Source organism: Helicoverpa armigera, chromosome 1 (genome assembly GCF_030705265.1).
Source record: "Helicoverpa armigera isolate CAAS_96S chromosome 1, ASM3070526v1, whole genome shotgun sequence".
Taxonomy (NCBI): domain Eukaryota; kingdom Metazoa; phylum Arthropoda; class Insecta; order Lepidoptera; family Noctuidae; genus Helicoverpa; species Helicoverpa armigera.
In genome coordinates, this window is record NC_087120.1 from 7,265,752 (window position 1) to 7,278,320 (window position 12,569).

General features: G+C 37.1%; 1 protein-coding gene across 1 annotated transcript in view; it reads right to left on the reverse strand.

Moving 5' to 3' along the window:
• LOC110374509 (transcriptional repressor scratch 2) overlaps positions 1 to 12,018 on the reverse strand; it is a 38,263-nt gene extending 26,245 nt beyond the window's left edge. Inside the window, exon 1 of the mRNA XM_021332245.3 lies at positions 10,991 to 12,018. Coding sequence (XP_021187920.3) covers positions 10,991 to 11,165 — 175 coding nt within the window. The 5' untranslated portion in view covers positions 11,166 to 12,018. The remainder of the gene's footprint in view (positions 1 to 10,990) is intronic.
• Between the last annotated feature and the right edge of the window lie 551 nt (positions 12,019 to 12,569).

Sequence of the window (12,569 nt, forward strand, 5' to 3'; positions counted from 1 at the left end):
TCCCGGTATCTCCATATTCACCAATCAAATGAACTTTACGTTTAATTTTCGGATAGTTCGCATTTATACCGGGATTTTATTGAACATCAAAAATATTATTTGCCATCCACTCGGCCAAATTAATATTTATTGACTTGAGAACTTTATATTTTTTTAACCTGTAGACTGCGGAGATGAACGGTAGTTCTCACAGTGCAAAGATCAGATTTAAGCCAATGTCACAGTTTTCTGACCGACCGAAAACATTGTCAATTGTTGACCGACTAAGTTAAGTCTACAGTGTCGGGTACTTTAAAGCCTTTACTTGTTTCCTACAGCTATTATCGATTTATCCGTGATTTTTGTTTTCTACTCGTATTATATTCTTTTTCTTAAGGGTACATCTACACGGTGCAAGTAGTTTGCGCATGTTGAGACACATGCGCAGGTTACATGCGTTTTAAAAAACGTGCGTGTTTAGCGACTCGCGCAGGTACCAAAGAAAAATACCCACCCGCGGTCACTTGTCACTTGTGCATGTTAACTTGTAGACCAAAGTTGACTGCTTATTTTCTTTATGACTCATCCAAATGCACTGTGTTCGAATATTGGAAGAGGAAAACAAGAGTAGCACACTGCATTATGCAGTTCTCAAACTGTATTATTGCAAAACGAGTAATTTTAGCTATTTCAAATGTACATATTGGTTTTTTACGACTAATCATTTGGTATTTGGCACTATTCATACAATTTTTGCAAGATCTTTTACCGATTTTATAAAAAGCACAGGAGATGTGTCCCGCCTTTCTGGCATGAATTTTTGCGTGTTTCACCCATACGTATTCAAAATTTGTTTCAGCAGCCGCCTTTATAAAACAAAAGAGAATCAATTGTCTCGCAAACCTAATGAACTACCATACCAATAAACTTTTAAAAAGAACCTCGTAAAAGCCCTTGAAATCATAACAACTTGTAGGTTGTGTTATAGAATTCCAGTAAATGCGGTCATATGTCTGATGTTCGTGAATATTTGATGTGGCATTGGCAACGGGTAGAAGGCTTGGGGCTGCACGTGCTTCGAAACATGTTGTATATAATATTCTAGGTTTTATTGCAATTTTTGTAATACTCTGTGATTATAGGTTTTTTTTTTATAGGGCTATTACCAGTGAGTGGCGAAGTAAAGGAATGTCATAGCATTGATTATTTTTTGTAGTAATTTTTGCTCAATCCTTCTCCATGTGAAAGTCTGTGTCCAGCAGTGGGACGATAAAAAGACTGTAACAGTGACAGTAATTTTTGTGATGAATTAGAAATACTATTATAGTCTACAAACATAATCCGCCTAGCCTTTTCCCAACTATGCTCGGCTTCCAGTCTAACTGGATGCGGTTGAGTACCAGTGGTATACGAGGTGCGACAGCCTCTGACTTCCTTAACCCAGTTACCCATATATAGTCTACAAATACGAGCTTTATTATTTTTTACTCACAAATGTAAAACTAATAAAATATAAAAGCAGCGAGGTCATAAAACTATGATATTTATTTAATCCGTGACTGCAGTTTCAAAACTGTTATTGGATTAAACTCCAAAAGCGTATAAATGTTTAAAAAATACAAGTTGTTTGAAAATTGATGTTCGACGCTTTTTCATGAAATGGAACTTGTTTGAACTGGATAAAAATAAACTCAGAGAAACGTGAAATCCGCAAATCGTTTCGTTATTTTTGCTCGCTGTTTATTTGATATAATAAAATCCCTTTCGGTATTGATATTTATATCCAAGCCATTTTCGAAAGGATTCAGTGCCAGTGTTTGTCCTAATTCAAGCTAAGTTTTGGCTATTCGTTAATACTTTCTTTTAACATTTCCTCCCAAAAAAATACTTAGATAAATAAATAGAATTTCCCAACTCTATAGAAGTAAGTTGTGGTTGGCTTCTGTATAACCTACCCGTGCTTAGCATGGAGCGACTGCGTCTCTAACCCCATGATCAACATACATTGACTACAAAATACACACCACATACTAACCACATATGCCCTAACAAAATTACACACTTCTACCCACTATAGCTACGTAGGTATTACAAAAATCAACACGCCAGTGTAAAACGAAGTGGTGCCCGGTTAATTAGTTTCATCCGGGTGGGGTCAGAAATCAATATTCGTGGCCGTGGTTACGTGAGTCGAAACAGACAGTAACGTGTACCTAAGCCTTGTTTAATTGATCGTCCAAAAGGTACAATCAGTTTTTTTTTCAATTCATTGTAAAAGTTGTGATACTAATTCTATTTTGGACAAACTATTTTTATGCTGTGCATTCTCGAGAATAAATCATTCGTTCTGAAGATTATATTTTTAGTCGATACTGCACAATGTTCAGCAGTGTATTTTAATGTTTTGATAATATTGAAATCTATTAAATTGGCAATTAATTGAAAATAATAGATACCCCTTTTTAAAATATACACTCAAAACCAATACTCTTCTTATAGAGTATATCAAGCGATTATTAACTTCACTGTCTGTCTATGACACCAACGTCCATTGAAATATCTAGATACTAATATTACCTGTATTATTCCTAATGCCACAATTAATTTGTACATAATTGCACTAAATGAATCTGTAGAGTTCTCTTAGCCGATTTGATAATATAGTCCTAATCAAAGGCCACTTGCGAGGTGTTGCATGCTTGTCGATTACGTGAGCACAAATTAAGTGACTTACATGGTTAATGGAGATCAATTTTCAGAGAACAGACTAACTTAATTATGTGCCGAGAGTGCACATAATATGTTTAATGTGGTCCTTAAATTAGTTCTGAATCGAAAACTTTTATAAATCATCTATTGTTTTAAACCAATACCTACTTATTTGGTATTTCTGGTTAATTCAAAAGCTTTCTTATATGCCTATGCTCTCTTGATGTACCCTCTGTATAAATTTTTTCATGATTTCAATTTAGCAATGTCACTTTATCTTGTTCTATTCCATTTCAAACTTGCTCTATAATATCAGAAGTAAAAAGTTCTATAACACAGGAACAAGCAACCGCAGCTTCAGAACTTTACTTACTCTTGCGCAAAAACTTTAGCAGTTTGAATATAAAACTGGATTTCTTAACGAAATATAAAAATATTGAATCTATCGTATATTTCCCTCGAGGAAGACGTATCAATCAATCGAAGGCTTTAATAAGTTTTTAGTGATAAATGGCGGATTCCCGACTGCTGCTGTTGAACGTTGAATAACTGTCAAGAGGCTTTGCCAAATCCGTGAGATGTAACAAATAACATGTTACGAAAGGTAAATTAGTTTTTTAAGTATTTTGTGCCAAAAGAATTATAACATTTTAAACCGACTTCAAAATAAGGAGAACTCAGTTTTACCTGTAGAAATGTTTGTGTACGTTTACCTCACGTACAGATGTTTTATCTCACGTTTGACTGAATTTGCCTTTGACATTCTATTCCACCATATTATAAATCAAATTAAGCTGAAGGCATCCACATATTTGCAAATGCCAGGCTATTCCTAGCATTCACACATGTACCTAAGCATGTGACTTTAAGTAAGTCAACAAGTTTTAAGAAAATACTTTGATTGCTATGCGCGTTACGTCATTGAGCTGGTACAATTTTAATTGTGTTTAAAACTCTGTAAAATGTGTTTGGCACGCAATTGATATTTATAACATAAAATACTCATTTCTTTGTGATTTTTTTTGCGGTCATTTTTATCTTAAAAATAGAATGATTGTCCCATTTACTCTCATGATGGAACATCAAACTATTTTTCAACATAAATGCTTTATGCATATAACTGTGATGCATGCAGGTATGGATTTATCCGACCCTTGAAAAAGCGTAACTGTTAAATCAGAAGCTTGATACATAAAATTAATAAACAAATCTATGATAAGTGGCAGATCCGTAGCCGAGGCTAGGCTCTGTTTTTTCGTTTTAATTACTCGGCGTCCGTTGATGAAATTCCTCGATCAAAATATGCATTGTTCATCGGTTAGTGCTCTTCAGAGGCAGACATATTAATTCAGTTCGATGGTTAAAATCCCAAACTGGATTAAATCATTTGTAAGTCTAGTGTTTTGTCTCCGTAAATTGCTTAGCCGGGCAGATAATTTCATTTGTTTGTAAAGTCTAGCGGAGCGTGAAAAGGAGTTTTAGAAAGGGGATATATGGCTAGACAGTTAGGCGAAGTACATCAAAGGATTTAAGCTCTTTCAATACAGAGATACATTTTATTGTAGTCTGCAATTTTGCATACTACATGTACTTACTTACAAACAAGACCTTTTCGTCTAATGGTATACCGTTTATTTATCATAGCATCATCATTCTCCAAGCCTTTTTCCCAACTATGTTGGGGTCGGCTTCCAGTCTTACCGGATGTAGCTGAGTACCAGTGCTTTACAAGGAGCGACTGCCCTATCTGACCCCCTCAACCTAGTTACCCGGGCAACCCAATACCCCTTGGATAGACTGGTGCACCTCCGTGGACTGGTGTCATAGTTCAATGACAGCCGGGACCTACAGTTTAACGTGCCATCCGAAACACAGTCATTGGTGTACCTATAAGATACTTAGAAAGTACATACAAACATAGCATAGTAACCATTATATTTATCGATGATGTAATAATTTTCCGAGCAATTCTGAGTCCTATTAGCTAATATTTGTATTGGTTTTAATTAGCATTATGTTTTGTACTAACCACTTTATTTGGTAAATAGTTCAGCGCTAATGCGAGCATATCGGTTCGTTTATGACCTTCGAGCGATATGCATGCCAAATATCGTCTGAGAATTAAATTACATACTGATTTCATGCAATTACTTGAAGCAGCCTTCGGACGTTGTGTAATACAAACCACATTTTACGTCATCATACTAACCAAGCTGTGATTATATTTCGCACACCTAGAACTTAAGAGGGCTAACACGAAAATCTACTTTTTGAGTTATGCATACTTACCATGAAATTCTTTAAACGAATACCCATCGACCAACAAAATAAAAAAAATATATGTTCTAGTTGCGTACAAAAAGCACTTTTCTATACAGAACATTTCTATACCGCAAAAGGGGGAATGGAATCAGATTTTCGTCTTTTCTGAAAAACTGATTTGAGTTAACTTTCTTTAGATCTAAGTGTGCGAATTGACTTCACAAAGTATTTTTTTCCATCTTCCAATTTTGACCATCATATCATATCAATATTCAACTTATTCGGATAGTTTTTTGAAAACATAGGTACAATTCATGATCCTTGGCAGGTAGACTCATAATTACGAAATTGAGTGTGTAAATACTCACCTTAACTTCGTTTACTAAGCTAACAGTATTATTGCATGTAGGCATTTACCATTAAGTCTAACCTCCCCACTCAGAGACATTTAATGATTACTTAAGTCACTCCTTAGTGACGGAATGTCATACAAAGCCTTCACTAAGGAATGGCTTAAGTAACCATTAAATGTCTCTGAGTGGGGAGGTTAGGTTCATATCTCAAGGAAATAATCTACCAATGGTAGCAATATCAACAAATATTATTGTCTTTCTTTTAAAATCAAACTTTCAACCTTATTTTTCAAGCCGTGAAGTCAAAAAGAGGTCACACGCTTGAACAACCTTGTTGAAAGCCACGTATATTTTTCAAGAGCGTTAACTGTTTTGCATTTTTAAATGCATTTAGTCTCTTACTATATACTCTAGGTTCCTAGATTGTTCTATGCTTTATCTGTATTCTAGCTGGCTGTACATTTTCTTAACGAGCACCTGAATTTCGGCCAGTGTTTAACCAGCGCATTAAAGGGTTAGAAAAGCAAATTTTCTCTGAGAACAGCATACATGGTGCCTATATTTTTTCGTATGTAGGTAATTGGGAAACCATTTAGTATAGAAAGTAAATGATATGGTTTCCAAATTCGGTCCGATCTCTCGGTGAGAGGATCAATTGCAATAAAAAAAACAGTAATATATAAACATTCTCCAAAACCATCCAAAGGGGGGAGTTTTGGGGGTGTACCAGAGTGCCTAGTGCGAGTTTTGCAAGTCAACTTTCTCGATTTGTAAATTATCATACAACTTATGACGTAGCATTAATTTTAGAACTGTTTATTTAATGAAAGCTGTCATCGATACTTGGTTGTATTATAAACGCGCTCACTTGCGAAATAGTATACGTCTTTATCCGGAAAAATGAATGAACGTGCTATATTCTAATCATGTCATGTAGCATACGACTCTTTACTTCAGCCAAGTTATAATTACGTATCGAACGCGTAAAGTTACAAAACTCAAAATCAGCACCTAAGTTGCTATCAACCACAATGATATTTTCAAACAGTTCCTCATACATGTCTTATGTCACCTATATCTTTGTTTTCGGTCACCAAGCAACATTAATATCGTCAACAAGTACATAGTAGTCATGTGTTACATTGTTAGTTTACCGGCGACCTCGGGGGATCGCGAAATGAAACCGTGGCGTGAGCGCCCCTGCCTGCCAAGACTTAGAGGTTATAGAGTAAACTTTGATTTTCTATATTGTTTTGTATTAAGCGGTAGCAGAGTAAAATTATATGGATCAAGTGTTGTTGTACATATTGCTGCGTTATGTTTATGTTTCTTAAGAAAACACACACTGTAGATTCAGTCTGCCAATAGTTAACCCGATGATTGGCAATTTATTCCCATCGTAGTTTTCAGTAGGTCTGATACTTTTTAATGTGCATATTCCTATACACATTCATACTGATTTATGAGCTTAGCCCAAACAAACTATTGGCCTGCTGAAAGTTTGCAGTGTGCGGGTACTCTAAAACTTACTTTATCGAGTTTTTTTGTACTAATGGTACTTAGATGTGGTTTTGGGAATTTTCTGTGCTTATCCACACCTTTTGCAAGGTTTTTTTTCTAAATGAGTTTATATCTGCAACCAGCTCCATAGAGTTGTGTAGGTCTTGAAACGAATAGATAGGCTTTACTCGATCATTCAACGTTTGTAACGAGATTAATTATTTTGTATCTCGTACATAAGTAAGTTCTTTGTAATATCAATAAGGGGCGGTTTCTAAGGTGTAACGAGGGCAAACATGTCTGCTCCTACATTAGTTCAGGTCTCGCGTGAATGAGGTGACCTGCATACACCTCCGTAACATCGGTTAAAGTATGTAGCCGTTGTCTAGATATACTTGTGCTATCTTTTTTAAAGATAATATTTTATGCTTTCCTTTTAGAAGGACAGCATATACCGTTGGCTTAGAAAGCCACTTGTAACGTCATATTTATTTTATGTCATCCAACCATTGAGCGGCAACAAAATAAAACCCATTTTTAAGAATTTCATTTATTTTATTTGAAATAAGGTCTTTTTAACAGTCTGGTACTTTGTTAAAAATAATCGGGCACGTGCTTATAATTAACAACGTAAATACACATCACAATATACTAATAGATACATATTCATTTACCGTGTTCAAGCTTAGTGAAACTTGCTAGCCTACCAATCACTGCATGGAATCGGAAAGCATTGAGTCAAAGGGCCGCGGGCTTGGTCTGATCTCGACATTTTCAATTTTAGCGGTCTGATTGGGCTCTACGTACAAACCGGTGAGATATTGAACTCACAGACCGATTTATTGGACTAAATACGCCAAACTGAATCCGGTAATTAGGATGTTTGAGCCGTGTTCTGGCTTTTGGTAACGCTTCGGGCTATGGACACGCTTAACGTGGTACGGAATCATTATTAAAGTCAGTTTATTGGTTTCAAAGTACTATTTCCAAGTACTATCTTGATTGGATTTAGTAATACCTTATTTGTAATAGGTAACCAGAGCATTTAGTGTTAATTTAGTCAATTATCTTTATTTTTAATAAAGTTGACGTGATAAGAAACTAAAATGCTTTTAAATATCAATAACAACTTTATTAGCCGACTTTAAGAAGCAGAGTAAGACAATGTTTTATCAGCCTTTATATGCACTTTTTTCTATACTTTAGGCTGACAATATCTCGCTATTAGGTACAGTAAAACAGAAGGGATTCGATTACGGTCACCAGATGATTTCTGATTTGCTTTCAGTCTGATCCTAACGTATTTAATATTGCAGTGATTGGCTTCCAACTGCATAGAATAGTATTGGAGCAATTCATTGCTTAAATCGGTAAACTTACACCGGTAATTAGGTTTTATGATGTTCGCTGTAGATTCGAGTGATAGCTCCGGGCTAGGGCTACTTTCTATGGGGATCAAGATCATTATTGAGCCATTCATTGCCTTCGAAATACTTATATCAAATAGAATCGTACTGCGCCTACTTTTTAGACGTCTTAAGAAAAGTTAAGAGGTGTAAAATACATTTTGAAATATTTATCCATTTAATGGCTGGAAATTTCGTGAACTCATCACGGTTGCTTGTATGTATCTTGCGTTTTTATTATATTTTTGGACAGCATTAGGCTTTAAAATCTTTATAAACCACATACGGAAGAAAGATGAGCGGAGATGCCATAAGGCTAGAAGTTCTGGCGCCTTCTTGTGGTAGGCGTGATCAGTTACTAGAACTAACTTTCTTTAAGGGGGTAACTTTCTTTTAGGGTTTCTTGTCAAATTAAGTCGAATCTGTCAAAGATTAGTAGTAATCGATTGGTGATTTAGTTTTTTTTTTAATAGGTGGGTTCTAAAGAAGACTTTTAAGGGCGGAGCTAGAAACGAAACACGAATACCCGCATTTTTGCGCGCTACTTTCTTAGGACATTCTGCGTTATGATATCTCCACTAGTCAATTTCTTATCGGTGTTATTAACCGTCTTGGAAATTCAAAATCAATGCTCCTTCGCAATTTGAAGTTGAATTCTCTATAAATCCCTAAATTGGTTGCCAATTCTACCAAAGGCGGGATCTATGCTTGAACACAATTCTCGGAGCGCACCTTAGAAATCCACTTAATATTCAAACGGTGCAAGTAATCCGGTGGTCAGGTGGTAAGGAATATTACTCCTCGGTTAACTGTTCGTATCATGCTATTATATAGTGATGAATGAATACAGCTATTCACTGCGGATTCCAAGTTGAATTCCTATCTGTAGAGAGCAATGAATAGATAGATAGGTTATCGGAATCCGCCGTTATTTGGAGTTGTTTTAAAATCGTCATCGGTAATTAATGATGGGCTATTTAAAGTTGCTGATTTGATTACAACTTCTTCTTCTGCCTTGCGTTTAAAGTTGTTTGTCTTGTTATTCTCAATAGTAGGTAGTTTAGAAACGAAAGTAGTAAACTAACTATTCATTTTCAAACATTGTCAGAGTTATTTTGAGTAAATGTGTACGTTCTTGTCTTAGTTAGTGAAACCTCTTCTCCATTAATGCTGTGTTATTATAATTGATTACGGATAATATGATAGATTACTGTACGATCACAGTAATCAATTGTCAAGCGAATGGAGTACTTAAGACTGAATTATAGATCAATATTAGGTACTCAATATAGGATTCATCAATTACGCTAATTAAACTGGTTCCTAGTTAAATGCAGGTCTTTTTATCAGTAACCGAAAAATGTTTTAGACGTAGGTAATTAAGTAATTCCAAAATATTGTTTTTATTCTAAAGTGATAAGTAAAATATCCAGTAAGTTTTCAAATCAGTTATTTTAATGTTGCTGTGTTGATATCGACGTTCTAAAAAGTAAATAAATGCAAATTATTGAATGCTGCTATAAGCTGGTTGAAGCTTGTTTATGGGATTATATGTTGAACATAAGTTTTACAAAGCCTTCATAAATAAATGAAAAAACAACATCGCAAATGATAAGATATTTATCAGGCTTTAGTTGAGAGGGGAAATGCTATGACTATCTATTGTTTTCTTTAATTGTTTGCAAAATATTTGAATGCATTCAAGTTATCAATGAATGAAGGATTTCTCTCTATGCCTCTATATAGAATGTCCCATTGCAGTAACTGCAATAAAAAAAGATTCGAAAAACGTTCGCTATCAAAGCGGTATAGTTCGGAATTTAAAGTTGAGAAATAAATCCAAAAACAAAACGTAAACAACGCAAGTCCCGAAATTGGTGGTGTGGCCGCCGCCGCAGGATTACTCAATATGTTTTTTGAATGAAATTGAGTGAAAATATTCGCGTGTATTGGTCAATATTGGCGGGCTGCCGGTTGCCGTCCTGACTTTCCGTATTTGTGGATCAAACAGATGTACTGTTAAAACTGCGGTTTAAATTGGTTTAACTTTTTGTGAATGTATTGCGACATTTTCAATACTCAACCAATTAAGGGTTTAAATGTTATCAATTATAAGGAGGCGGTCGGAAATGAAGTTCATTTTTAAGAAGTCTACTATTATGGAATTATGTTCCACATAATAACCTAAGGTAAGTGGACACGATGCTTGGTAATGAGGTCGGGCTTTGGCATCGTTGGGATAAAAAAGGCCAAAAGGAGAGCGTCACAGTAGGTACGTGGTGTTTGGCGCGCTGGAGACTCCGGAGGCGCTCTCAATGTGGCAGTGTGCCAACTTCCATGAGCTTTTGTCACATCGGTGGCAACTGTTGCTCAACTGTAGCTACTTCATGCGTTACATGTTGCGGCAAGACTGTTGCTTGCTTCCGAACTTTATCCCATGCTTATGCTTTAAGGTGACTCAAAAAAATCAACTCAAAGTGTAGCAAACATTAATGTTTACATAATTAAGCAAACGAAGTAAATAAACGTTTAAATGATAAATGTAAGTCGCACGCGAGCTATTGTTGATTATATTGAATTCGCAAATGATGAGACAATCGCAGAAAGCACAAGTTAGGAACAAGTTCGTAAGTGGTTATAATACAAGTGAGTGGAAGTGATGCGGAGTTGTTGACCGCTGGCGTCGCGTGCTGGCGGCGAGACCTTGGCACTAGTGGCGGCCGCGCGGGGCCTTGACACCGGCGGGCGCGACCAGCGCTGCCACCTGCGAAGGTTCCTTACCGTTGTAGAGGAGCGTCGGCTCGGGGTCTCTGGGCGAAGGCCCCGGGGCGGTGGCGGCGGGCGCGGGGCTGCGGCCGCGCCCCTCGCCGACCACGTCGATCTCCTCGTCGGACTCCTCGGCCAGCTCCGCCGCCGGGGCCACCTTCCACTTCTTGGCCATGAGGCAGCGCGGCATGGCGGCGCCTGCATCGGCCTCAGCGCGGCCGCATCAGCGAGAGACAGACGAACAGAGAAAAAGAGAGAAAAGAGAAAGAGCGGCGCCCCGGGCGAGCGGCTTAGCGGGCGATCGCGCGCGTCCTCTTGCGATTGTGGGGAGCTGGTGTGAGGGTTGCGCTTTATATAGAGCGCGGGGTGTTGCGCGCGCACCCACTTCGATCGGTATGAGCGGAGGGGTGGCGGCACAACGCCGCACAAACTTTGCTCGCCGCGCCAACTTGGAACGACACTTGACAGAGCGAGCACCGAACCCCACATACGATCAACCAGTGGACTCGAATCCACCCTGTACACACGCGACTTGCCTCGATTACGTGACAGAGATAAGCTCATAGCCGAGCGCAGCGAAAATAGCAACGCAGGAGCGAATTCTTTTAATTACTTTCCAACACTTTGAATAACTAATACAAAACTGTTTAAACAACTGACTATTTTGGCTTAAACAAAGCTAAATTAGATTATGGGTCCTGGCATGTTATTTATGAACGGATTTCAAAGTTTAGATGTATAAAATAAATATCTGCAAAGTTTGCAAAAGTTTAAAGGGCGCACGGCGGCCCTAAACTGGACACAAGATAAATTGTTTGCGAAACTTAAGTGATGACTTATTAATAAATAAGAGCAACAGAAGTATTTTATTTTGTACCTATAGAAAAAGGTCAAGTTAATAAAGCGTGACGTGTATTGTTAGAGAAAGGTGAGTTAGCTAAGATGAATGGCGAGGCGAGTCCGCGCGAGCCTCCTCCTCCGTCCCGAGAGACTGCGATAAGGGACTTCTGTAATACAGTTATTCTTCATCGAGTTTACTATAAGACGTTTATTGACAACTGCGCCGCCAGGATGAAGCGGATGAAACGACGTCTTCTCGGCATAAGATACCTTCTACAATCGACAGTATATACAGAAAGATACTTAGATGTCAGATTTCATTACATCATATTGACCAGTTAATAAAACTTCTAATAAGTTTTGATCAAAATTTAAAAGTTTTTATAACTTTGAGAAACTTTTTTTATTGAAAGGGATGTTCTTTAAAATTACAGTTATATTACTATCTTCTTATTATCTGTTGCTTTAAGTTTAATTCCAAGCCCGCAAAAGTAGGGTAAGAGAGTCGATATCTGCTGGTTGAATAAACGGACATACTACATCAGCCTCAAAGACAATTGGCATGCGGCCAAGAAAAAAAAATGGCGAAGTAGCGAGCATAAATTGCAGTAATTTAGAAAACGTATTTCACTAGAAACTGTGTGAAAACATATGTTAGTGTTTATTAATACGTATATGTTTGAAGTTCAAGGAACTGACGTAGTAATCGGTTGCAGTTGACTAGTTCGTAAAGTGTAATTTGACTATAGAATAA